The sequence below is a fragment of the Bos mutus genome, chromosome 6 (assembly GCF_027580195.1).
Source record: "Bos mutus isolate GX-2022 chromosome 6, NWIPB_WYAK_1.1, whole genome shotgun sequence".
NCBI classification, from domain to species: Eukaryota; Metazoa; Chordata; class Mammalia; order Artiodactyla; family Bovidae; genus Bos; species Bos mutus.
In genome coordinates this window covers 86,182,191-86,205,191 of record NC_091622.1, presented here as the reverse complement: position 1 = coordinate 86,205,191, position 23,001 = coordinate 86,182,191, and the positions used below count along the sequence as shown (strand labels likewise).

The 23,001-nt window shown below is 42.2% G+C and overlaps 1 protein-coding gene across 6 annotated transcripts in view; it reads right to left on the bottom strand.

Annotated features, from left to right (window-relative positions):
* Positions 1-23,001, bottom strand: part of SLC4A4 (solute carrier family 4 member 4) — a 362,219-nt gene that overhangs the window by 307,775 nt on the left and 31,443 nt on the right. Inside the window, exons 1-2 of one of the 6 annotated variants that reach the window (XM_070372497.1) lie at positions 6,194-6,212; positions 1,322-1,395 (exon numbers count right to left, since the gene is read on the bottom strand). In XM_070372497.1, coding sequence (XP_070228598.1) covers positions 1,322-1,394 — 73 coding nt within the window. In that variant the 5' untranslated portion in view covers position 1,395; positions 6,194-6,212. Of the gene's footprint in view, positions 1-1,321; positions 1,976-2,001; positions 2,120-6,193; positions 6,213-23,001 lie in introns of those variants that run through there. The other 5 variants (XM_070372498.1, XM_070372495.1, XM_070372496.1 and 2 more) reach the window with 5 other exon arrangements.

Below are 23,001 nucleotides of genomic sequence, written 5' to 3'. Positions count from 1 at the left end.
TACTATTTTGCTTTCACTAGCTTGGCATTTTCCCACAGTCATGCTGTAAAAGTGCAAGGAACCCATGAAACAATAAGAACAAAAATATTGTGGTTTCCTTTTTCCTAAGAAACATAGGCTTCAATTTCTAATTAGTCAGTCTCAAGAGTGTACATGCGGGAAGTGCGAAGGTGGGGGTGAGGGGCACCCACCTTCCAGTACTACACAGTCAGAAGAAACTCACCAAGGAGACATAATGGCCACATTATTCAAACTACCCCAGGTGGCACAAGAGCATCACTTGCCTGGAATCTGGTACTGAGTCTGGTTGAAGAATCACTCCAAAACACACGGCACCCACCTTCTTTATCCAACCCCACCACCTCCCTGGTCCCAGTCTTTGGTAGGCATTAATCAGACTAGGGAGTTTTCAAAATACATATGAATTCATTCTCAGGTGATTTTAAAGGGTAGAATTTATGATGTGGTTAACCAGTAAGTTTTACTTAACTTTATGAATACTGCCTAAAACCTTGCTTATTTTTAAAACTGTCATTATAAATGTTAGTAATACCCTGTATATCTGTGATGCCTTCACATGTTTTTTTTAATAACTATTAATTAAACCCTGCCTTCTCACTATCAAATAAGTAGGATGATACCCATATTACTGATAAGTCAAGAGACAAGAGAAGAGAAAGCATACTGAAAGGACCATGGTACCAGCTAAAATTTAACTCTTCTTTGGTTTTTAACTGGCACTGGGGAACATTAGCAAAAGAGTTTCTCGGGGGTTCTAAGTAAAAATAAATAAATAAATAAATACTTGTCCATCTTTTCCTAACAGAGTTGCATCTGTAAGTACCACTCTTTATATCCTCAGCTTAGACCCATGCTTCTTGCAGCAATGGTATCATTCTCTCTCTGTAACATCTGCTTCTCTATCCTGCAGGCTACAAGGAAGATATTAGAAGATACTGCCAAATATATCTATATAAATCTAGCAGCCTCCTTGAATTAGTCATTGGAGAGTGGTTAATATAATCTGGCAAAATATTTATTTTTGACAGAGAAGCACAGCTAACATAGGAACCTGCTTCAAAGTCAGATCTTTTTTTCTTGTTGTTACCTACGCAGGACCACACTGATTCAGATTCTGACAGTCCAGTGAAGTTCTTAGAATTACTTTCTGTGCTGAAGCAAAATGTGGAGATGAAATGAAACTCGAGATCAGCTTGGGTTTTTAACTTCAAAATTATAAGACATATGCCATGTATGGGTGCTATTATCTATAAAGACTTATGTATACAAATACAGACTTCCCCAGGCCCATCAAACTCACCTTCTACTTCTTCTTCATCACACACATGCTTAAGGAAGGAAGCCCCTCTGTCCAGGACAGCTTCATCCTCCATCCTATAGTAATAAAAAAGAAAAAAAGAATGCTCAGACTTCTCCTTGAGGGAGCCACTGGACGTAGCCCAGCTTCTGGGCAGGTGAACCTGCAAGCTGCTGCTCATGTTAACAGGGCAGAGTCCCTCTTCCTTTGGTGTCTGCTGCTCCTTCGCTCCTTCAGCTCCTCTCATCGGGTGCTTCAGAATATGCCGGTCCCACATAGCTTCCGTTCTAACCTTGACAGGGCCCCCGCAGGGACAGGTAAGAGAAAATCATTTCAATCCTGGAGGCTGGATGTTGGGGGTTCTCCCCTTTGGGATCTGCCCCCAAAAAAAAGACGAAAAGAAAAAAAAAATACCAAGAGAGGAAGTTTGGTGTGCCTGGAGTGCTCGTGATGGTCGTTTGTGGAAATCCAGCTTCAGTGCTTAGCTCTTTAAACACCCACTGCATAAAAATGTATACCCTCACACACACACACGCACACATGCACACCCACCCACACACAGAAAGCGACAGGGAGTTAGGCTACTGCACAGTGGGAGCCTAGCTTCCAGCCAGCCTCTTAATACCAGCACAGCCCAGTATTCTCTGTTGAGTGGCAAGCTTTGAGTCACATGTTGGCCTTACGGAAATCTGACATCTGAGGATTATCCAGCAACCCCGGCTTCAGCAACAGTCACATATATATGCCACCCATTCATTCATTTTCCACATTCTTATCGCACGTCTCTGTCTATGTATATCTGCCCTGTTAACTCTTCCCTGAAGGGCATGAAGTGCTGCATTTTGTAACCATATTATGCTGCCCTCCTGTCTCCTTACATAATAGGATCTACTCTGCAATTTCCTAGGCTAAATAAGACCTCAGGATCCATCCAAGTAATGACAGCGTTTGTACAGCCTCCCAATGCCAAATGTGTCTCTGGTTTATAGAACGAGGTAAGGTTGATTTCCATATTCGGTGACTCCTTTTCATTGCATCAACTTTGACATACAGAATTCCATGAACTCTATTTATAGTGAAAGCAGAAAGAACTCTCGAATTGCTCAAATGCTGCTACTGTCGTACCGGTCTAGAAACAAAGAACTTTCTCTGGGGACAGCTGCTCTATGTCATACCATACATGAGCCCCGCCAGAGAACCAAATGTTCACTCTGTATTCTATTCATCCAGTTATGTGCTCGGGCACTGAATCCTGTGGGTCTGTTTTCCATATTGTCTTTGTAACTTATTCTTGTGCTTCTCATATTTGTTATCATCTATATGAGATGCACTGAATTCACTTTTTCTTCCTTTCTATTTCAGGAGCATTTCCATCTCACAAAGCAACCATCTGAGCTTAAAAAGTCAGAAATCTGGTGTCAGGGAGACACCAGTTTAAAAAGCCTATTCGTACCTGTATCACCTGGAGCAAAGTATCCAAATTTTTAAGCCTCAGTTTTTCCATCTAGGAAATTGGAGGTAATAATATCAATTATGTGGGATTGCTTTGAAATTAAAATCAGGTAACACACATGAAAGCACTCAGTTTTTTTTTTTTTAATTAATTTTATTCTATTCTCAAACTTTACATAATTGTATTAGTTCTGCCAAACATCAAAATGAATCCACCACGGGTATACATGTGTTCCCCATCCTGAACCCCCCTCCCTCCTCCCTCCCCACACCATCCCTCTGGGTCGTCCCAGTGCACCAGCCCCAAGCATCCAGTATCGTGCATTGAACCTGGACTGGCATCTCGTTTCATACATGATATTTTACATGTTTCAATGGAAATAAAAGCAAAAATAAACAAATGGGACCTAATTAAACTTAAAAGCTTCTGCACATCAAAGGAAACTATTAGCAAGGTGAAAAGACAGCCTTCAGAATGGGAGAAAGCACTCAGTTTTGTCCTAGCACCTATGACATGTTTAATAAAGTTATGTTTCTTTCCTGTCTTCTTTCCTTTTTTCTTTTTGCCTAACCTTGGTTGGCGGACAATGCCATAAAGAAACTCATTACTTTGGAAAGCTGAAGAATCTTTTCTTCTGGGATATGGCTCTTACACACAGTTCATCTTTTTCCTTTTCTATACTCTAAAAATATAAAACTAAATGCAAACAGGAAATGGGTCAGCAAACAGGATCACAGTAAAAAAGAAAATGCTGTGAAGACTTGAGAGGTCAAATCAGTTACCAGCCTCTCTGAGCCTCTGTTTTCCATGAAAATTAAATTATCCAACATACTTACCAATTCAGCAAATATTTATTTAATGTCTGCTACATTCCTGCCACTCTTGGAACTGGTACTCTTGGAGGGAGAGGAACACATGTCTGAATAAGGCAGGCAAAATGCCTCTGAAACTAATAATAAATAGATGAACAAGATAATCTTAGATATCAGTAAGTGCGATGCAGGAAAAAAAAATAATAAGGTAGTGGGCTACGTAGCATAAGGTGATTCAGATGTGGCTTCTGAGAAGGTGACATCTGAGCAGAGGCAAAAATGATAGGAAGGAACCAGGCATTTAACAATCTGGGGGCAGAATATTCCAAGCAAAGGGAAGAGCAATGCAAAGGCCCTAAAGGGGGAAGAAGTTTAGCATGTTTCAGGAACAGGGTAAGGCCAGAAGGACTGGGCAGAGGGATGGAAGGTCACTGGGAAGTAACAATGTGGAAGGAATCAGGGCCACGCAGGCCACGGTAAGCAATTAGAATGTTAGGTGTTATGGCAGCCCCTGAAGAGTTTTCAGATGGAAAGGGACTTGACCTGCTTTGTCTTTTAAAAGACCGCTCTGGCTGTTAAGTGAAAAATTCATGCATGCGTGTGAAGTCACTTCAGTTGTGTCCAACTCATTGCGACCCCATGGACTGTAGCTCACCAGGCTCCTCTGTCCATGGAATTTTCCAGGCAAGAATACTAGAGTGGGTTGCCATTTCCTCCTCTAGGGGATCTTCCCAACCCAAGGATGGAAACTGCATCTCTTAAGTCTCCAGTTTCTTTTAGTCAGGATGTTTCCTCACTAAAAGAGACTAAGAAACTATCTCAGGAGCCCAGGGAAGACTATATTTCAAGGAAGGAATCAAGAGTTCTTTTCTGGAAAGGTTATGGTTGAGATGCTTATTATATATGAAAAAGGAACTGTCAGGCACACAACTAGAGGTCAGTCTGGAGCTCAGGAGCCGAGGGCTGGGGATAAAAATTGGGAATCAATGAATAAAGCTGGTGTCTGAAGTTATTACTAGATGATATCATCCAGGAAGAAAATGCAGAAATAGAGAAGCTGACATAAGACCAAGTGCCAGGCATGCCGGGCATGCCAACATTTACAAGCAGAGCAGAGGAACAAAAGCAGTCAATGAGGTAAGAAGAAAACCAGGAAACAATGATGTCAAGGAAGCTGAGAAAAGAGAGTGTTGCTACTGAGAGGCTCAGAAAGAATCAGAATAAAAAGGGGTTTGGCAATAGGGAGGCCATTGGTGATGATGACCAAAGCACTTGAAACATACCATACACAGTGCTAGACACACACAGACAGCATTCAATCATCCCCTTTTCTCTTCCCTGACATCCTCCATTCATTCATTAGTGAATATTTGCTGAGTACCTACTAGGGGCTCTTCTGGTCACTGGAGATACAGTGATGAGCAAGACAAGAGACAGAGGCTCTAGTGTAATCGCATCTGCCTTCTTGAAGACGTCCCCTAGCAATCTGAGGGCTGATCCAAAGAGCAAGAACCCACCAGTAATACAGCATTTGTAGACCTAGATGAAGATGACAGGTTAATGGAGAAATCTCCTTAAAAGACCCTGGAAACAACAAAATACTGGATCCTGTACTATTGCATCTACACTCCTAGTACTTACTATCTCCCCTTCAGGAAACAAAGAGTAGTGTAGCCCACATTTCTTTTCAAAGTGCACGCTTTCTGGTCCTATAACCTACAGAATCCAACACAACTTCCTATAGTCATTTCTGCACCCCTACCACTAACCAAGCTGGTCCCAAAGCCATTTACTAACTTTTCACACATTTCCTAAATGAAAAGGTTAGCTTTTGCACCTAAGCTCTTCCCCAAATCGCACACAACAAACAATCAAAGCAGAAGTGAAGGAAGTCAACAGTAACAACTAAAGGAGACTAGACAAGCTTTAATGCCAAAATCACTTCCTAGGCGGAGAAAACCATCCAGCCTGACTGAAGCACTGTGCACAGGCTCCGGGTTAGAGGGAGCATAATGGTAGGGGCATTCGTTGGCTCTTTGATACATATTTCACATTCCCTCCAAGACTATACATAGCAAGTAACTAGAAACCTAGTTCTTTCTGGTGGACAGTGCGGAGCATCTGTAAGCACCCTCCTTCCTGTAAAAAGTGCAAAGGAAAATGCAAACTGAAAATATAGAACCTGCATGCCCAGAGCAGCCCTTTCCTTGTCAAGAGCAAGTGCAGCCTGGCACATCTCGGCTTTGACACAGAATTCAGGGATTTTATAGCTTTCTTCCATCTTTATACCACAAGTGTCCATTGTTGGGGTTTGTGCACACCCCACCCGAGACCAAATCCTCTCAGCAGTTGCTTGCTATTATTAGTAAGACAGAGATATCTTTTAAAATGCCCCGTCTGACCCAACCAGTTTTTCCCTCTATCAGTAGGAAGAAATGAACTCCTCTAGTTCCTAATCAGGCCCCCAAAATCTATGCTAAAATGTTCCTTTCACACCAACTGCACTTGCTGAAAACAAAGAAGGGAGGGAGCATGCTTCTAAACAGTTCCCTAGGCTGCTCTTGTCGTCAGCATGAGGCAAAGTTCAGAATAGATTTGGAAGCTTCTCACCAGCATCACGGGGAGAAGGGTCATACCAGTCAGTATAAAATCCACGCGGGGCCAACACTGCCTTCCTTCAGCAGGACGTCTGACAGCAGAAGTCAGACCCCTTCCCCCAGCAATCCACATACCCAATGTGGGGCTTCTCCCATCCTCTGTTATGCTGGGAGCTGCAAGTGATTTAACTGTAACCCATGTCAAATCAGCTGCCAAACAGACTGGCCCTCAACAGCCGGTCCTAATCACTGCACAGGCTTGTAAGGGTGACTTAAGCCTGGCACGAGAAACATTTGTGCAAAACTGTCGGCCATTGGGCCCTGGGCACCCATCTACATTCCACCCCTCTGAGTTCCCAGCCCTAGAGCCCTCGCCAACTGCCAACGTGCTCACCAGCTAGTCCACACAGCGCATGCAGCTGCCACTCAGCCAGTCAGCAAGTGGCAGGCCGCCAGCACGCAAGTTTCAGAATGCGAGCATGCCCCGTCACAGTGCTGCTAAAGGTTGAAGGTCTCTGTGTGCTAGCCTTTAGATTCGCCTCACTTGCCCTCCCACCTCCCTTCTCTCACCCCTCCCGGGTTCTGCCTCCCACGGTAGCATTTCACTCGTCTCTATAGTAACAGCATCTGGTTTCAGGGTTATAACTTTATGCAGAGCATTTCTCCTCCGAAGCAAGGGCTTTTGCCAAAGGATGCACTAGCAGCAAAAAGGCTGCTGCTTAAGGTGGAGCCACATGTTCCCTTGTCACCCCCCAGAATGCGGCTATGTTCTCAGCTGCAGGGTCACAGCAGCGGCACCGCTCAGACCCAGAGAAGCAGAAAACAGCCCTTCCACCTTGGTATGCCCACTCCCACTGCCAGCCCCTCTCCTCCACACCCTGCTCTCCACTTAGCTGCACGGGGATCGAATGAATACTGGTGCTTCCTGATTGCTTTCAAGAAGGCACCAGACCATGCACAGCACCCTCAGGAGCAGAGTAGCTCCAGTTGTTCATACGTCTGTATCTGAGCTCAACACCACTGGTTCTTTCCATGCATACAGCTTAAAATTTACTACTTAACCTCATATTTAAACTCATCTCACTTTATCCTCACTAGCCTGATCTGTTTACAAGAGCCAAGGAACCCCGTAATCTCTCACTTTACAACAGCTTTCCCATGCACAGCAAATGTTTACACACATGCCCGCACACACCAAAGTGACGCACGGAGGGGAGTGGACAAGTACCAGGAAGTGAAGAGTTGTATTATCATTGTTATTACTTGTTGCTGCTGTAAATTTATATTTACACTGTGTGTAAGGGCCTTTCCTTGAGGGGTACAAGGAGTTCGTCTCAAGTCTCAGAGCTCAATGCAGGTTGCCCCTGCTTCTCAGCTGGTTAGATCACGTGAGAGGCAAAAAAAAATTGGTATTTTCACAGGTCTTTTTCAGGAGCCACCAGTACTGACATTTACAAGTATACACTCACACACACACACACACAGACACGCACATCTCTCCGAATTCTATTTCCTATTCAAATCATCTCCAAGAAGAGGGGAATCATTAGCATCACCAATCATTTGCCAGTGTAATGTTTTCAAACTTTGGAAACCACACAGTGTTTTATTGGTGTCTTTGTCGTTTTGGAAAATCTGCTTTCCACGTTTTCAACACACACGTAAAGAACAGCATCAGTTAGTTCTCCAAAAGCACAGGCAACAGGGGCCAGCAATCCCAGCGCTGCAAAGAATACTGCCATCTATCGGCCACATGTGTTCACTACAGGGAAGTGGAGGGCAGGAGCGGAGGAAAAGTTGCAACAGTTTCCTTCCTAACTTCACCAGTCCCCACCAGTGCTGAGAAGGCCTTTGGCTTCCACAGGGAGGAAAGAGAAGGACGTGGGCGCTGGCTTAACCGTGGAGACTGCTGGAGCTCTGGAAATACCTACTGGGGAAAAGAAACTTCAGTGTGGCAAACCCAAAAGATGACTAATAGCAGAGCCGAGCCCCGGCAATCAGGAGGCAACAAAGCCAAACAGGTCCCCTCAGCAGAGTTCACGAGGGCCCTCAGTTCATTTCAGTCGCTCAGTTGTGTCTGATTCTTTGCGGCCCCATGGACTGCAGCACGCCAGGCTTCCCTGTCCATCACCATCTCCCTGAGCTTGTTCAAACTCATGTCCATCAAGTCCGGGATGCCTCATCAGGCTGTAAATGCATCAATACACAGGCCCCGGTCCAGGGAGAAAGGGATGACAGCCCCTCACAAAACCAGACTGCAGACTGGATAAAAGATGAAAACTGAATCCCGAACAGGATCACACCACACATAATTCTGGTTTATGAACTGCAGTATTTTTGAAATGACCAAAATTTAGATACGAAGGGCAGGTTAGTGTGACAAGAGTACAGAGATGGCAGAGGTGGTGTTCGTTGTTATAAAAAGGTGACAGAAAACAGATTTGGAAATTTCAAATCCAACTCCTTGCTGACTTGGTCCTGTTGAGCATCTCACTTGTGGTGATGAATACATGAATCTACACAGGTAATAAAACTATACAGAACAGAAAACATACACACATATACAAAGAAATGAGTACAAACAGGAAATCTGAATAACTGCATTATATGTGATCAGAAAATCATGGTTGTGAGATTATACCAAAATCCTGGTTGTGATATTATACTAAAGTTTTGCAAAAAGTTAACAGTGAGGTAATACTAGCCATATAGAAGTGATCTCTTTGTATTAGTTCTAAAAATACATGTGAATCTATATTTATTTCAATAAAAGTTTCAATTAAAAAAGCTCATCTGCAAATCTGCTTTTTTAAACTTTATTTCACGTGATGGTTAGTTACAGAAGCTGGTCCATCCACACATATGCAGAATCAAGTAAAATGGTGCAAATCCCAGACATGCACTTTAGTAACTGTAACCTTGGGAGAGTTAGCTAACCGCTCACTTCAATTGTCCTTAAAAATGACCCTAAACACTTGATAAGTGATTCAGGGGATTAAGTATGTTCCCAGAGTAAATAAACTTAATTAATTTTAGTTGAATCTAAATCTAAGGCTTCAAGAACCCAGAAAGTATAGTAACTAACAGGCCTACAATCCCGAAGGCTGTAATTCTGTCCCCACGGGCAAATGCCTGGGAGTATCAACTGGGGAGACCAGCAATGAACTGCCCCTCGAGGCTGGGTATCAAACTCCTCTCTCCCATCTTCTTCATGTTGGGGACACTGTCTTCAGATGGCTGACTGAGTTCTGAAAGGAACTTCATTGCTGCAGCAGGCTCAGCAATAAAGGACAAGAAAAGAACTGGTGGTGTGGGACTTCCCTGGTGGTCCAGGGGCTAACACTCCACTCTCCCAATGCATGGGGTGGGGGGCGCCCTGTGTTCGGTGCCTGGTCAGGGAACTAGATGCCACATGCCACAACTAAAGACCCCACATGCAGCAATAAAGATCAAAGATCCTGCACATCGCAATTAAGACTCGGTGCAGCAAAATAAATACATAAAATTCTTTTTCAAGAACTAGTAGCAGGATGGAGACAGGGACTCTGGGTTGAGGAAGGGCGTGGAAGCTCAGGACTGGTGACAGATGAAAGCAGAATGTGCTGGAGAGGGTATTTTGTGCTGAAAAGGGAACAGCTCGTCTGACCCCGTGGGACACCCGCCTGAATTACCCTTGAAAAGTGAAGTGAAGTGTTAGTCGTGTCTGACATCTTTGAGACCTCATGGACTGTAACCCACTAGGCTCCTCTGCCTGTAGGATTCTCCAGGCAAGAATACTGGAGTGGATCCCCTGCCCTCCTCCAGGGGATCTTCCCAACCCAGGGATTGAACCTGGGTCTCCTGCATTGCAGGCAGATTCTTTACCATCTGAGCCACCAGGGAAGCCTGAATTACCCTTACATCATTTAATTTACTTTAATGAGTAGATCTACTTGTTTTCCTGACTACCATATGTTACAGCTTCTGACCGGAGTTCCTATGTCAAAAATTCAGCACTTTGCCCAGTGAAAGTTTTCCTGGAGTTTTGACTGTTAGGGACAGGAAACGGAGGCTCCCTTCTCAACTCATAACTTGCAACTGTCCTTCCTCAAAGGCTCTGGAGTGAAAACAGAAAGATCCTAAGAGAGGGGGGTGGCAAGAATGGAAAGACTGGGACTTCTCTTCAGGAGTCAGGAGGATGGCTCTGAGCACGTCCGTCCTGTCCCCCGAATTCACTGCCAGGTCTCCAGCCAAGAGCCAAACTGAACCAGCTGTCGTGTAAAGAAGGCAGAGTAAAGGGAAGAAGGGAAGCAACTCTTCCATTCGATAGGGAAGACAGCCCTATCAAAAGGGCTTCGATAGCTGGAAACCCACCCTGCAACACGCCAACTTCAGGCTTAGAAGTGAGTGTATCATGACTGGATTGCTACCTGCCCTCCCACCGATGGTTTCTAACTGGTCTTCCTGGCTCTGAACTCACTCCCCACTTATCCATCCATCTAGAGAACACAGTCTGGTATCATTCTCCTTTTAAAGATCATTCATTACATTGAAGATGAAGTTCAAACTGCTCAACATGGAACTGAAGACTTATCATGAGCTTTCTACACAGAGTTCCTGCCACTCTCCATACCATCCCACTCCCGGATTAGGCTACCATGCCTTTATGGACATGCTGTTTCCTCTAAATAACACATTGCCCTGGTTAACCCATTCTTCTAGACCCTACTCTCTAGAACACTCTCTACATTCTTAGACACACCCTTCCCCCAAAAAAGCCACACTCCTTTCCCCATTCTTCACTGGCTCGTTAAATGTGTCTGCTTCTCATGGAGCATGTACAACAGAGAACATCACCATCACTGAACCTCACACAACTGTCCTCGGACACATCATGGCAGACTTCTGCACCACCGTATAAGCTCTTTGAGAGCAAATACCATCCTTCTGAAGTCTTTCTAATTCCAGATTCAAGCACAGTCACTACACATAGTATAGTGAAAGTGAAGTTGTTCAGTCGTGTCCAAGTCTTTGCAACCGCCGTGGACAGTAGCCTACTAGGCTCCTTCAGTTCAGTTCCGTTCAGTCGCTCAGTCGTGTCCGACTCTTTGTGACCCCATGAATCGCAGCACGCCAGGCCTCCCTGTCCATCATCAACTCCCGGAGTTCACTCAGACTCATGTCCATCGAGTCAGTGATGCCATCCAGCCATCTCATCCTCTGTCATCTCCTTCTCCTCTTGCCCCCAATCCCTCCCAGCATCAGGGTCTTTTCCAATGAGTCAACTCTTCGCATGAGGTGGCCAAAGTATTGGAGTTTCAGCCTCAGCATCATTCCTTCCAATGAACACACAGGACTGGTCTACTTTAGGATGGACTGGCTGGATCTCCTAGCAGTCCAAGGGACTCTCAAGCGTCTTCTTCAACACCACAGTTCAAAAGCATCAATCCTTGGGCACTCAGCCTTCTTCACAGTCCAACTCTCACATCCATACATGACCACTGGAAAAACCATAGCCTAGGCTCCTTAGTCCATGGAAATTTTCCAGGCAAGAGTACTGGAGTAGGTTGCCATTTCCTCTTTAAATGTTGAAGAATGAATGAACGGATCAATCAGTCAGCTAACCCGGGATGCTACATCTACGACTTTGCCTTATAAAGGCCAACCACATCTGCTATCACCCATGGTCAGGACAGCTGGCCAGCACACGATGCCATTTAAATTGGATTACAACATTACTCATGTTCCACTTGCACTACTCTATGAAAATAAAATATGTACTTTGGGAGGAAAAAAAAAACAAGTGAGGAAGGAGTACACTGAGAGCACACACATGTTTGGAACTAACATATCTCTAAATGCAAAGACCTTGAGTGTAGTTTCCAAACATGAACCCCATTTACAAGCTAACTTTTAATCACTTGTCAAAACAGCGATTTGCTCCAAAGAGTGAGGAAAAGGCTACGCTATATCCCCTGAATGATGTTATGTCTGTGGGTGAATTATGAGATTTTTTTTTAAATAATCCTAATTATTTAACTTTCTCCTAATTACCTAACTTGAGAACTTAACCCTTTCTATAGACTATAATTATAATTGCACAGAAATATGTAAAATTAAAATCAAGAGAATTTCCCTTTGTCTACTTTTGAAAAGAAGTTTAAAAATAAATAATTTTTTTTTAAATTTATTAAAGTTAAGCAGTATCTAGATCTGTCACACAATAGGTTGAAAGCAAATATCTGCTTAATAATTATACAAATGAACAAACTTAAATCACAGCTTAAACTGCTTTAAAAATCCAGAAGAAGCATGAGAAGCCATCAGTTTAGTTCAGTTCAGTCACTCAGTTGTGTTCAATTATTTGCGACCTCATGGACTGCAGCACGCCAGGCTTCCCTGTCCATCACCAACTCCTGAAACTTGCTTAAACTCATATCCATCTTCTCGGTGATGCCGTCCAACCATTTCATCCTCTGTCATCCCCTTCTCCTCCTGCCTTCAATCTTTCCCAACATCAGGGTCTTTTCCAATGAGTCAAGTTCTTTGCATCAGGTGGCCAAAGTATTGGAGTTTCAGCTTCGGCATCAGGTAGCTGAAGTACTGGAGTTTCAGCTTCAGCATCAGGTAGCTGAAGTATTGGAGCTTCAGCTTCAGCATCAGTCCTTCCAATGAATATTCAGGACTTATCTCCTTTAGGAGACAGGCTGGATTTGCTTGCAGTCCAAGGGACTCTCAAGAGTCTTCTCCAACACCACAGTTCAAAAGCATCAATTCTTCAACACTCAGCTTTCTTTATGGTCTAACTCTCACATCCATACATGACTACTGGAATAATCATAGCTTTGACTAGATGGATCTTTGTCAGCAAAGTAATGTCTCTGCTTTATAACATGCTGTCTAGGTTTATCATAGGTTTTCTTCCAAGGAGCAAGCGTCTTTTAATTTCATGGCTACAGTCACCATCTGCACTGATTTTGGAGCCCAAGAAAATAAAGAGAAGGCTCAATTTTGTTCCTCAACCTGCAACTGAACAAATAAAACTCTGTAATGTGTTTAGGTAAACCAATAAAGACGCTGGATAGCAAATACCTGCAAAAGGAAATTAGGATTTGAAATGTCAACATAAACTTTGAGCTCTGGAAATTGCAGCCTAACTTTAAAATTATACGTAGTCAATGTTAATTATCTATAGTAATTAGCACAGGGACAGCCCAGATAACCAGAGTTAATTTCGTACTTCTCCTCTGAGTCTGTGATTTGGCAGACATTCACTCCGGCTTTTACAGTGACCTCAGGTTAGATCCAGGTTGGCAGGTGGACAGGAACTCCAGAGTAGGCGTCTGTTCCGGGACACAGTGCTGGGAGTCAGCTGGAGGGCAGCTGAGCAGGTACAGCCCATGACCTCCCACCTCTGACACCAAGAGCTGACCCTGAAGAAAACAGCCTTCCCTTCCCACCTCTACCTGAGTGGCAGTCACCTCATTCACATCTTCCATCTTGAGCCACCACAACAGGTGGCAAGGATGAGGCTCCTGGCATTCTACTGAGTTCTTGTTACATGCCAGGCACTGTGTTAAGCGTCACACATGGAGTATTTCATTCGTGATGCTGTAAAATTGTGCCCAGCTGGCTTAATAACAGGATGGGGCTGAAGGTTCTAGTTATAAGATTTCAATACCTATAACAATGTGGGACTGAGGATAGGGACTCTGATTATCAATTAATTTTTCAAAAGTCCCATGTTTAAAACATCTACTACATACCAAGTGTTGGGCTCATCACTTTACAATGCTTGTCTGATTCAATCCCCACGACAACCCCATAAGGTAAACACTTTCAACATACCCATGTAGAATTGTAATTTTAAGTTGATAATTTACTCAAAATCACACAGTAAGCTAAGACCCAGGCAGGAAGTTTATCTTAAGCACTCTCCTATACCCCTTCATAACTAATCTAACGGATGTCCATCAACGATCAACTTCAAGAATCTTTTTTTATCTTACTTAACTTCAATATGCCTTCTCATAACTTCAGATTCTATCACTTACACTCACCTCTTACCCTATCTGGGTGTACCTACTGGCCAAAAGTTGAAGGACCCTATGACAGGCTTCCCAAATAAATATCTTTATTTAATAAACACTGAGGTTAAGCTTACTATGTGCCAGTCACTGTTGTAACTGCTACAAATATTATTAGCTCATTTAATTTTTACAACAGTCTAGTGAAGTGTGAATCATTTTTATCATCATGAACTCTGAGGCACAGAGAGATTAAGTAACTTACCAAAGTCACACAGCTAATAATTGTCAAAGTCAGGATTCAAACCCAGGTTGTCTAGATCTCCAAGTCTGTGCTCTTAGCCATTATATGTCATGCTGCCTCCCTTCACCTAATTTGACTGATCTGTTTCAAACTCTCCAGGAATCCAGGCTCACAAAGATTAAACAGATCTTTGGAGAAACAGCAGACTCACCAGAATACCTCCAGAGTATGCAGACCCAAGACACTCACTCATAAAACTCCTCCTCTCAATCCTATTCTGCAAATGTTCAAACTCACAAATAACATGGTAACATATAATTTCTGATATAATATGTGGTCAAGTGTAACTGTACAAGTTTCTGAACTCAAGGAAAAGAGGGATATCAGGATGACCTGCAGTTCCGGGGGTGTGCCATCTGCCAGGCTCAGTCTGGGTTCACCAGTAGCACAGGGCTCACCATGAGCATCTCTACAGAGCACAAATGACTACATGGTATGACCCTTCAGGGCTACCAGCAAATAGCCAAAAGGGTCTACTGTATCAAAAGTCAGAAGAATGCATCACTTCCCATGTGGGCTATACTACTAAGCAGAAAAACTTTATCTCATAAACATGAAGTTTAAACATATAAGCACTGCTCACTGTTACATGAACAATGAAAATACTTCTCTAATCCACATTCCCTTACCAAAATGTCTCTTACCACAATACAGTAAGTCCCCTGCATACAAACATTCAAGTTGCAAACTTTCAAAGACGTGAATATGCATTAGCATGTCCAATCACATGTGAATATGCATTTGAGTGTCCAATGACATTAAGTTAATTCACGTGTCTGGTGTACACCGAAACATGAGTGCATCTCTGCAAGTAGCTGTGCTCTTATGTAGTTTACTGTACAGATCTGTATAGAGTACAATAGTACAGTATCTTTATAGATAGAGTTGAATCAAGCAAGGAACCAGAACCTGTGTGTCAATGTCAGGCATGAGTGAAACTGCAGCTTGCCCTCCACCTCCTATTGCTGACAATCCTTCAGCTCCACCACCTCCCACCAGTTTATTGCTGTATGCCAGCTGTTGTACTGTACTACTGCACTTTTCAAAGTATTGGACTGTAAGATTAAAAATGTTTTATTTTTTGTGTATTTGTTTTTTATGTATTATTTGCATTTAAAAGTGTTATAACCTTATTACTGTACAGTACTATGCAGCCAATTGTGCTAGTTGGGTACTTAGGCTAACTTTGTTGGTCCTAAGAACAAACTGGAATTACAAACATGCTCTCAGAACAGAACTCATTCATATGAAGTAGACTTACTGTACTTTTCAAAGTTTATCCTTCAGTTTCCTCAAGGAATCTCTCAGTGTATACTTGTGATCAAATTTTCCCAAAGTTTAACTCATCTACTCTTTCATTGAACCAATTGAGTGTCTCCTATGAATAGCCCTTATTCTAGGCACTAAGGATAAATCCATAGTGGAAAAACAGGCAAGATGGAAAATTTAAAAGTAAACTGCATAATACATTAGAAGGTGATCCTGCTACGGGAAAAAATGTAAGAAAGGAAGAGATTTAGGGGGAGCTAGAGGGATGGGATACAATGGGAATCAGTTTTAAATAGGCAGTTAGGAGAGATCTCGCTCAGTGACACTTTGAGCAGAGACTTGAAGGAGATGAGGAAGTAATTATTCAAGGGAAAAACAAATACAAAGGCCCTGAGGCAGGAGAGTGGCAGATTCTTGGGCCATCAAGCAGGCCAGTGGCTACAGCAGAGCAGGCTGGGAATCAAGTCCAGAGAGAGAGAGCTAACACAGGAGCAGCCGCCGTGGCCTGGGAGGCTACTCAGAGGGCTTAGCCATTTACTCTGAGCAACTAGAAACCACTGGGGGATTCTGAGCAGCAGTGATATTTCCTCAAGCTTACAGTCTTCTTTACTTTTTAAATCTCTGTCATTAAATAAACATCTTCATGAAGGCCCTTCCTGGAACCTGATTCTACCCAGAAGGTCTTCCAGGAGCCATAGCATGAAAGTTACCAGCAGGTCTGCCAGGGCAGCTTCCTACAGCAGCCAGGCCCCTTCTCAGGTGCAGACCCACCTGAGAAGACAGGATCCCCAGCGGTCAGAGCCTGTGCACTGACTTCCGCCTCGGGTCAGTCCTCTGAACTCCGGCTGATCTGCATTAACTTTATAGTCATATAATCTTTATTAACTTCTGCAAACTAGCCTCAAAGTTCATGACTTCTGCAGTTGCCACCTGAATCCTCACCTACCTAAATGTGCCCCAGGGATGGCAACTCAGTGTTAGAAGATGCCAAAGCAGATGACTAATACCTACGTGTCAAGAGAACAGCATGGAATTGATTTGTTGGTGGCTTTTTAACACCCGTGACTCAAATCTATGTTTTACATAATAAAGACATATATTTAAAGTTGTCTTTAACAGTAAATTTTCTGGATTAATTTTGTGAGAATAGGAAAGACAGAGAATGATTGCAAATTCCTTAGTTAATATCTATTGTATTTTAAGGTAAATGCCCTCAGTTTGTCATCCTTTGCCTAAGGGCGGAAGAAATGCTTATTTGGCTCTAGTGGATTCTTAGCAAGGGGTAGGCCATCCCAAAGAAGCATGGTACTCTCAAATTAAAAACACCCTCTTTTACTCTGGTAGATTGAAAAGGAATTTACCATATGTAACTCTCAAATGCAATATGCAATTTGAGATCCTTTAAAAAATAAGGGGACAACTAAGAAAGATTGAATATTAATTAGGTATTAGATGATACTAAGGAATTACTATCAATTTCCATTAGGTATAATAATGGGATTGGGGTTGTATTTTTAATGTCTTTATTTAATAGCTGTTAGAAGCAATCTAAATGTCCATCAACAGAGGAATGGATAAAGAAGTTGTGGGGTATATATATATATATATATGTGTATACATATGTAATGGAATAATAAATAATATATATATAATGGAATACTACTCAGCCATAACAAAGAATGAAATAATGCCATTTGCAGCAACATGGATGAACCTAGAGATCATCATACTCTTAGGCAGTTAGACTAGGAAAAAGGAGTCCAGAATGGCAGTGGCTAAAAGACAAGCAAAGGAAAAGCCCACGAAAATAGAACAAAGGAAGGTTCGAGGACTGGAGTGAGGAACTCAGGCAAAATAAATAGCACTCCTGGCTAGCCCAATTTACACAGGGCAGGCCCAGGGGGAGGGGAAAAAAAACATATGAAAAGAGGAGCCAAAATTGGGCAGGGGAACTCTCTTCTCTTTGCATCTTTTGGGTCAGCAGCCCCTCACGCCTTCCAGAAAACATGTATTAATAGAAAAGTTGTAACGAATATACTCACAAGTTATATAGACAGTTCCTTTCCCAAAGATTATTATAAACTCGAATGTCCACATTTTTGTCCCTCATTTTAGACATAATAAATTAAAATGTATAGGAAGATTTCAACGTGTGTTTTCTTTTCCTTCACACCTTAATCCACAGGCTCTCATCCAAGGAGTACTGGAGTGACTTTATCATGCCCAGTAATTTCATCTTAGTCAAAACAAAACAAAGTTTATGGTATGTTTATGTTTCTTAATACAAGCATCAGCATTTTGAAATTTTTCCCCTCATTTGTGTTAAAGTTGCATGTTAAAAACGCAACAGGAACTTCCCGGGTGGCACAGTAGTAAAGAAAAATCCATTTGCCAAGCAGGAGACACAAGAGACACAGTTTTGATCCCTGGGCCGGGAAGATCCTGTGGAGTAGGAAATGGCAACCCACTCCAGTAGTCTTGCCTGAAAAATTCCACAGACAGAGGAGCCCGGCAGGCAATAGTCCATGGGGTTGCAAAGAGTCAGACAGGACTGAGCACACACACAAAATGCAACAAAACATCCATATATCTGTAGCAACAAACACTGAGGTGCAAAGAAACCTGTGACATTGACAAAACAGAACCACGGGCTGCACGAGATGCCTCTGCAAATTCCCTCCAGCTCCTCACTGAGTGCAAAGAACACAAGCGCAACGGGAAACAGCAATTACCAGCTGGGGTGGGGGGTGCTGTTTGTATATTAAAACATAGTTTGCATCAAAGCTGAAGGTATGAAAGTCAGGGCTGCCTGTATGTACAAATGAATGATGTTCAAGCACAGGACAATGAGCATTCTTTGGGATCCTGGAAGAACAGAAAGTATCCAAAACCACCACAGTCCCTTCTATTGCTAGGCGAGGTACAGGGAGAAAGCGGAAGTATGTCCTGGTGACACAATATTCCTTTCTTGCCAAATACAGGGCACCTATTTTTTCCCAAAGAAATAATATTACATTTGTTGGTTAGGTTCCAAAGACAACTCACAAAAAACTATTTACTGCAAATGTGGCCAAATTATAGTAATAATAATAAAAGCTAATACAATAAGTGCATTGTATGAATAATTTAAAACCTAATACTAGTCCATGAAATAAGTGCTATTAATATCCCCATTTTACAGATGATGAAAGTGAGACATGAAGATGTAAGCAGTTGTCAAGGTTACATAATAATGGAATCCACATAGATTATCAGCTAATAGTATTGAAATAATTAATAACTGTATAGTACTAAAGTCGGAGAAGGCAATGGCACCCCACTCCAGTACTCTTGCCTGGAAAATCCCATGGATGGAGGAGTCTCATGGGCTGTAGTTCATGGGGTCGCTAAGAGTTGGACACGACGGAGTGACTTCACTTTCACTTTTCACTTTTATCCATTGGAGAAGGAAATGGCAACCCACTCCAGTGTTCTTGCCTGGAGAATCCCAGGGACCGGGGAGCCTGGTGGGCTGCCCTCTATGGGGGTCACACAGAGTCAGACACGACTGAAGCAACTTAGCAGTAGCAGCAGCAGTACCAAAGTAGTGTTTTAGGTACAGAATGGGTAAAATAGGTTTCAGTGGTGTTGAATGGAACCCCAAGCATCATTCTGGTATTATTTTCTATCAAAAAAATACATTTTGAGTTTCAAATAACCATATTCAATGATGGCATTCCAAAAATGAGTAGGAGGCAGTATGCATTTGGTTAGAAAGGGCATTAAACAAATAACTGAAACTAGAGGATAAATATCAGTGTTATCTTTAATAGATAATCACAAATAAATGAACTACAATCAGTTGAGACAAACCTACTCCAAGAAGAAATTACATACACATATTGTCTAAGGCAACTTTCTAAATTTGCTTTTCTCCTTATCCCAAAAATCAATTATCTGGATAAACACATGATAGCTAAAGACCAAAGTAAAACACCAGTCAGTTCTTAAAGACCTATTCAGTGTCATAACATTTCCTCTCTGGAGATCTGGGACTTGCTTGTGAACTTTTATCAACTTGAATCAATTTCACAAACCACTAGGTTAAAAGGAAGAATTATTTCTTCATCTAAATAGCAGAAGATAATTCCCTTCGCCAAGAAGAGTCTTAGAAGTAATGATGACTTTCTCTCCAATCTCCATTTGGAGATTTTACAGTCCTCCTGTAGCTTTTACAGTCCTTTTACAGTCCTCCCAGCTTACTAGCTGCAGCCAAGCTGAAAAGAGTCAAAAATAGTGCAAGTCAGACTGTCACTACTACATTCCAGCCTTGATGGAGACCTTCGTAAGTCTGCCTACCCGTGCTTACAGTTCTGTAAAACTAAGAGTCAACAGTAGGAAAGGCGAGCTAAGAGCAAGTGATGGTTAGCTGATCATGCCTAGCTGATCACTGCCTGTTTCTGTGACCTTCATCAGATCAGATCAGATCAGATCAGTCGCTCAGTCATGTCCGATTCTTCACGACCCCATGAATCGCAGCACGCCAGGCCTCCCTGTCCATCACCAACTCCCAGAGTTCACCCAGACTCACATCCATCGAGTCAGTGATGCCATCCAGCCATCTCATCCTCTGTCGTCCCCTTCTCCTCCTGCCCCCAATCCCTCCCAGCATCAGAGTCTTTTCCAATGAGTCAACTCTTCGCATGAGATGGCCAAAGTACTGGAGTTTCAGCTTTAGCATCATTCCTTCCAAAGAAATCCCAGGGCTGAGCTCCTTCAGAATGGATTGGTTGGATCTCCTTGCAGTCCAAGGGACTCTCAAGAGTCTTCTCCACCACCACAGTTCAAAAGCATTAATTCTTCGGCGCTCAGCCTTCTTCACAGTCCAACTCTCACATCCATACATGACCACAGGAAAAACCATAGCCTTGACTAGACGAACCTTTGTTGGCAAAGTAATGTCTTTGCTTTTGAATATGCTATCTAGGTTGGTCATAACTTTCCTTCCAAGGAGTAAGCGTCTTTTAATTTCATGGCTGCAATCACCATCTGCAGTGATTTTGGAGCCCAAAAAAATAAAGTCTGACACTGTTTCCACTGTTTCCCCATCTATTTCCCATGAATTGATGGGACCAGATGCCATGATCTTAGTTTTTCTTAAAAAATGAAGTGACCTTCATAGAGACCTTCATTTTTGTTTACAATGGGCTTTGAAAGGCAAGCATATAATAAGCACCCATAGATTAAAAACTACCTGCTAACCTATACAGATGCCATTTTCTTAATAGCCAAATCATTTATCACTTCATCACACTATTGATTTGCACTGTTTTGTCATTGGCACTGATGGCCCGTACACTAGCAGAAACATTCACTCTCAGTCAGGATTAGCCTACTTAAGGGAAGAAACTTGGACATCTGGGCAAACTTAAAAGTGGTATTGTTTGTCCAGTTCTGGTTCCCCTGACCTTATTCCACACACACAATTTCTCTAAAATAAAAAAATTAGTCCAATTTAAAAATGAGGGATTTCCCTGGTGGTCCAGTGATTAAGAATCCGTCATCCAATGCAAGAGTTACGGGTTCAATCCCTGGTTGGAGAACTAAGATCACACATGCTGTGGGGCAACTAAGCTCACACATATGCACCAAAACGAAGACCCCGTACAGCCAAAAAAAAATTTTTTTAATGAGTGAAAGACCTAAACATTTTTCTAAAGAATAAATAAAAATAGCCAACAGGTACATTAGGAGATGCTCAAGATCACTAATTATTAGAGGAACACAACTCAAAAGCACAATGAGGTATCATTTCACACCTGCCAGAACGGCTGTCATCAAAAAGTTTACAAACAACAAAGACTGGCAAGGATAGAAAAAAAGGAAACAGTACATTCACTGTTGGTGGGAATGTAAAATGATGCAGCCACTACGGAAGTTCCTCAAAAAGCTAAAAATAGAACTACCGAACATATGATCCAATAATCCCACTCCTGAGTATAATCTACAGAAAATGAAAACACTAATCTGAAAAGATTCATGCACACCAGTGCTCATAGCAGCATTATTTACAACAGCCAAGAACACAGCCTCAGTGTTCATTAACAGATGAATGTAACAAAAAAGATGTATGCATAATGGAATATTATTCAGCCATAAAAAGGATGGAATGAAATTCTGACATTTGCAACAGTATGGATGGTCCTGGAGGCTATAAATCTTAGTGAATAAGCCAGATAAAGATAAATACTATACATTATCACTTACATGTGGAATCTAAAGAATCAAACAAACGATTGACTATAACAAAACAGAAGCAGACTCACAGATACAGAGAACAAACTAGTGGTTACCAATGGGTAAAAGGAAGGAACAGGGGTAAAATATGGGTAGGGGATGTATGTATAAAATAAATAATCTATAGGGACATATTGTACAGCCTAGAAAATAAGAGTCAATATTTTATAGCAACTTTATATGGAATATAATCTATAAAAATATTGAATCATTATGTTACATACTTAAAACTAATATTGTAAATCAACTATATTTCAATAAAGAAAATAATATTTTATGAATTAAAGTAATTCAAGTTATTAATTCTTTAAGTCTCAATTTTCTCATCTGAAAAATGGGTTTAGGAATAATACCTACCTTGTTCAATTGCAGGAAACTTACAAGATAATATAGACAAAAGCACCCTGGGAACTTCCCTGGCAGTCTAGTGGCTAAGACTCACTGCTCCCATTGCAGGGGCCCAGGTTTGATCCCTGGTCAGGGAACTAGATCCCACATGCCACAACTAATTTTGCATGCTGTAACTAAAGATCCCGCATGCTGCAACAAAAATCCCAGGTGTCACAGCTAAGACCTAGCACAGACTAAATAAGTAAATAACATTTTTTAAAAATCAAACAGTACAAAGGACAAATAATTTGTTTTTAAAAAGCACACTGCATGATAGGTGCTGGTCATAGATCTGCAGTCTACCCAGGCAGCTTGTTTTATTACACAGGAAGGTCCTTAACTTTCCCTAGACAGGCACAAGTTCATGAAGGTTACATTTGCTAACAACTATCAGAGAGGGAATTCAAACCCAGCTCTGCCTGATTCCAATGCCCTCATGCCACACCTCCATCCCTGCATGGAACAGGAGGAATAAATAACCAGGCAGTTCTTCCAAAATCTCTTCAAACTTACGAGTCCCAGCTTGGGAGCCAGAAACAAGAGAGAGTTTCCCTCTTCTAAACCTTAAGTGACCCG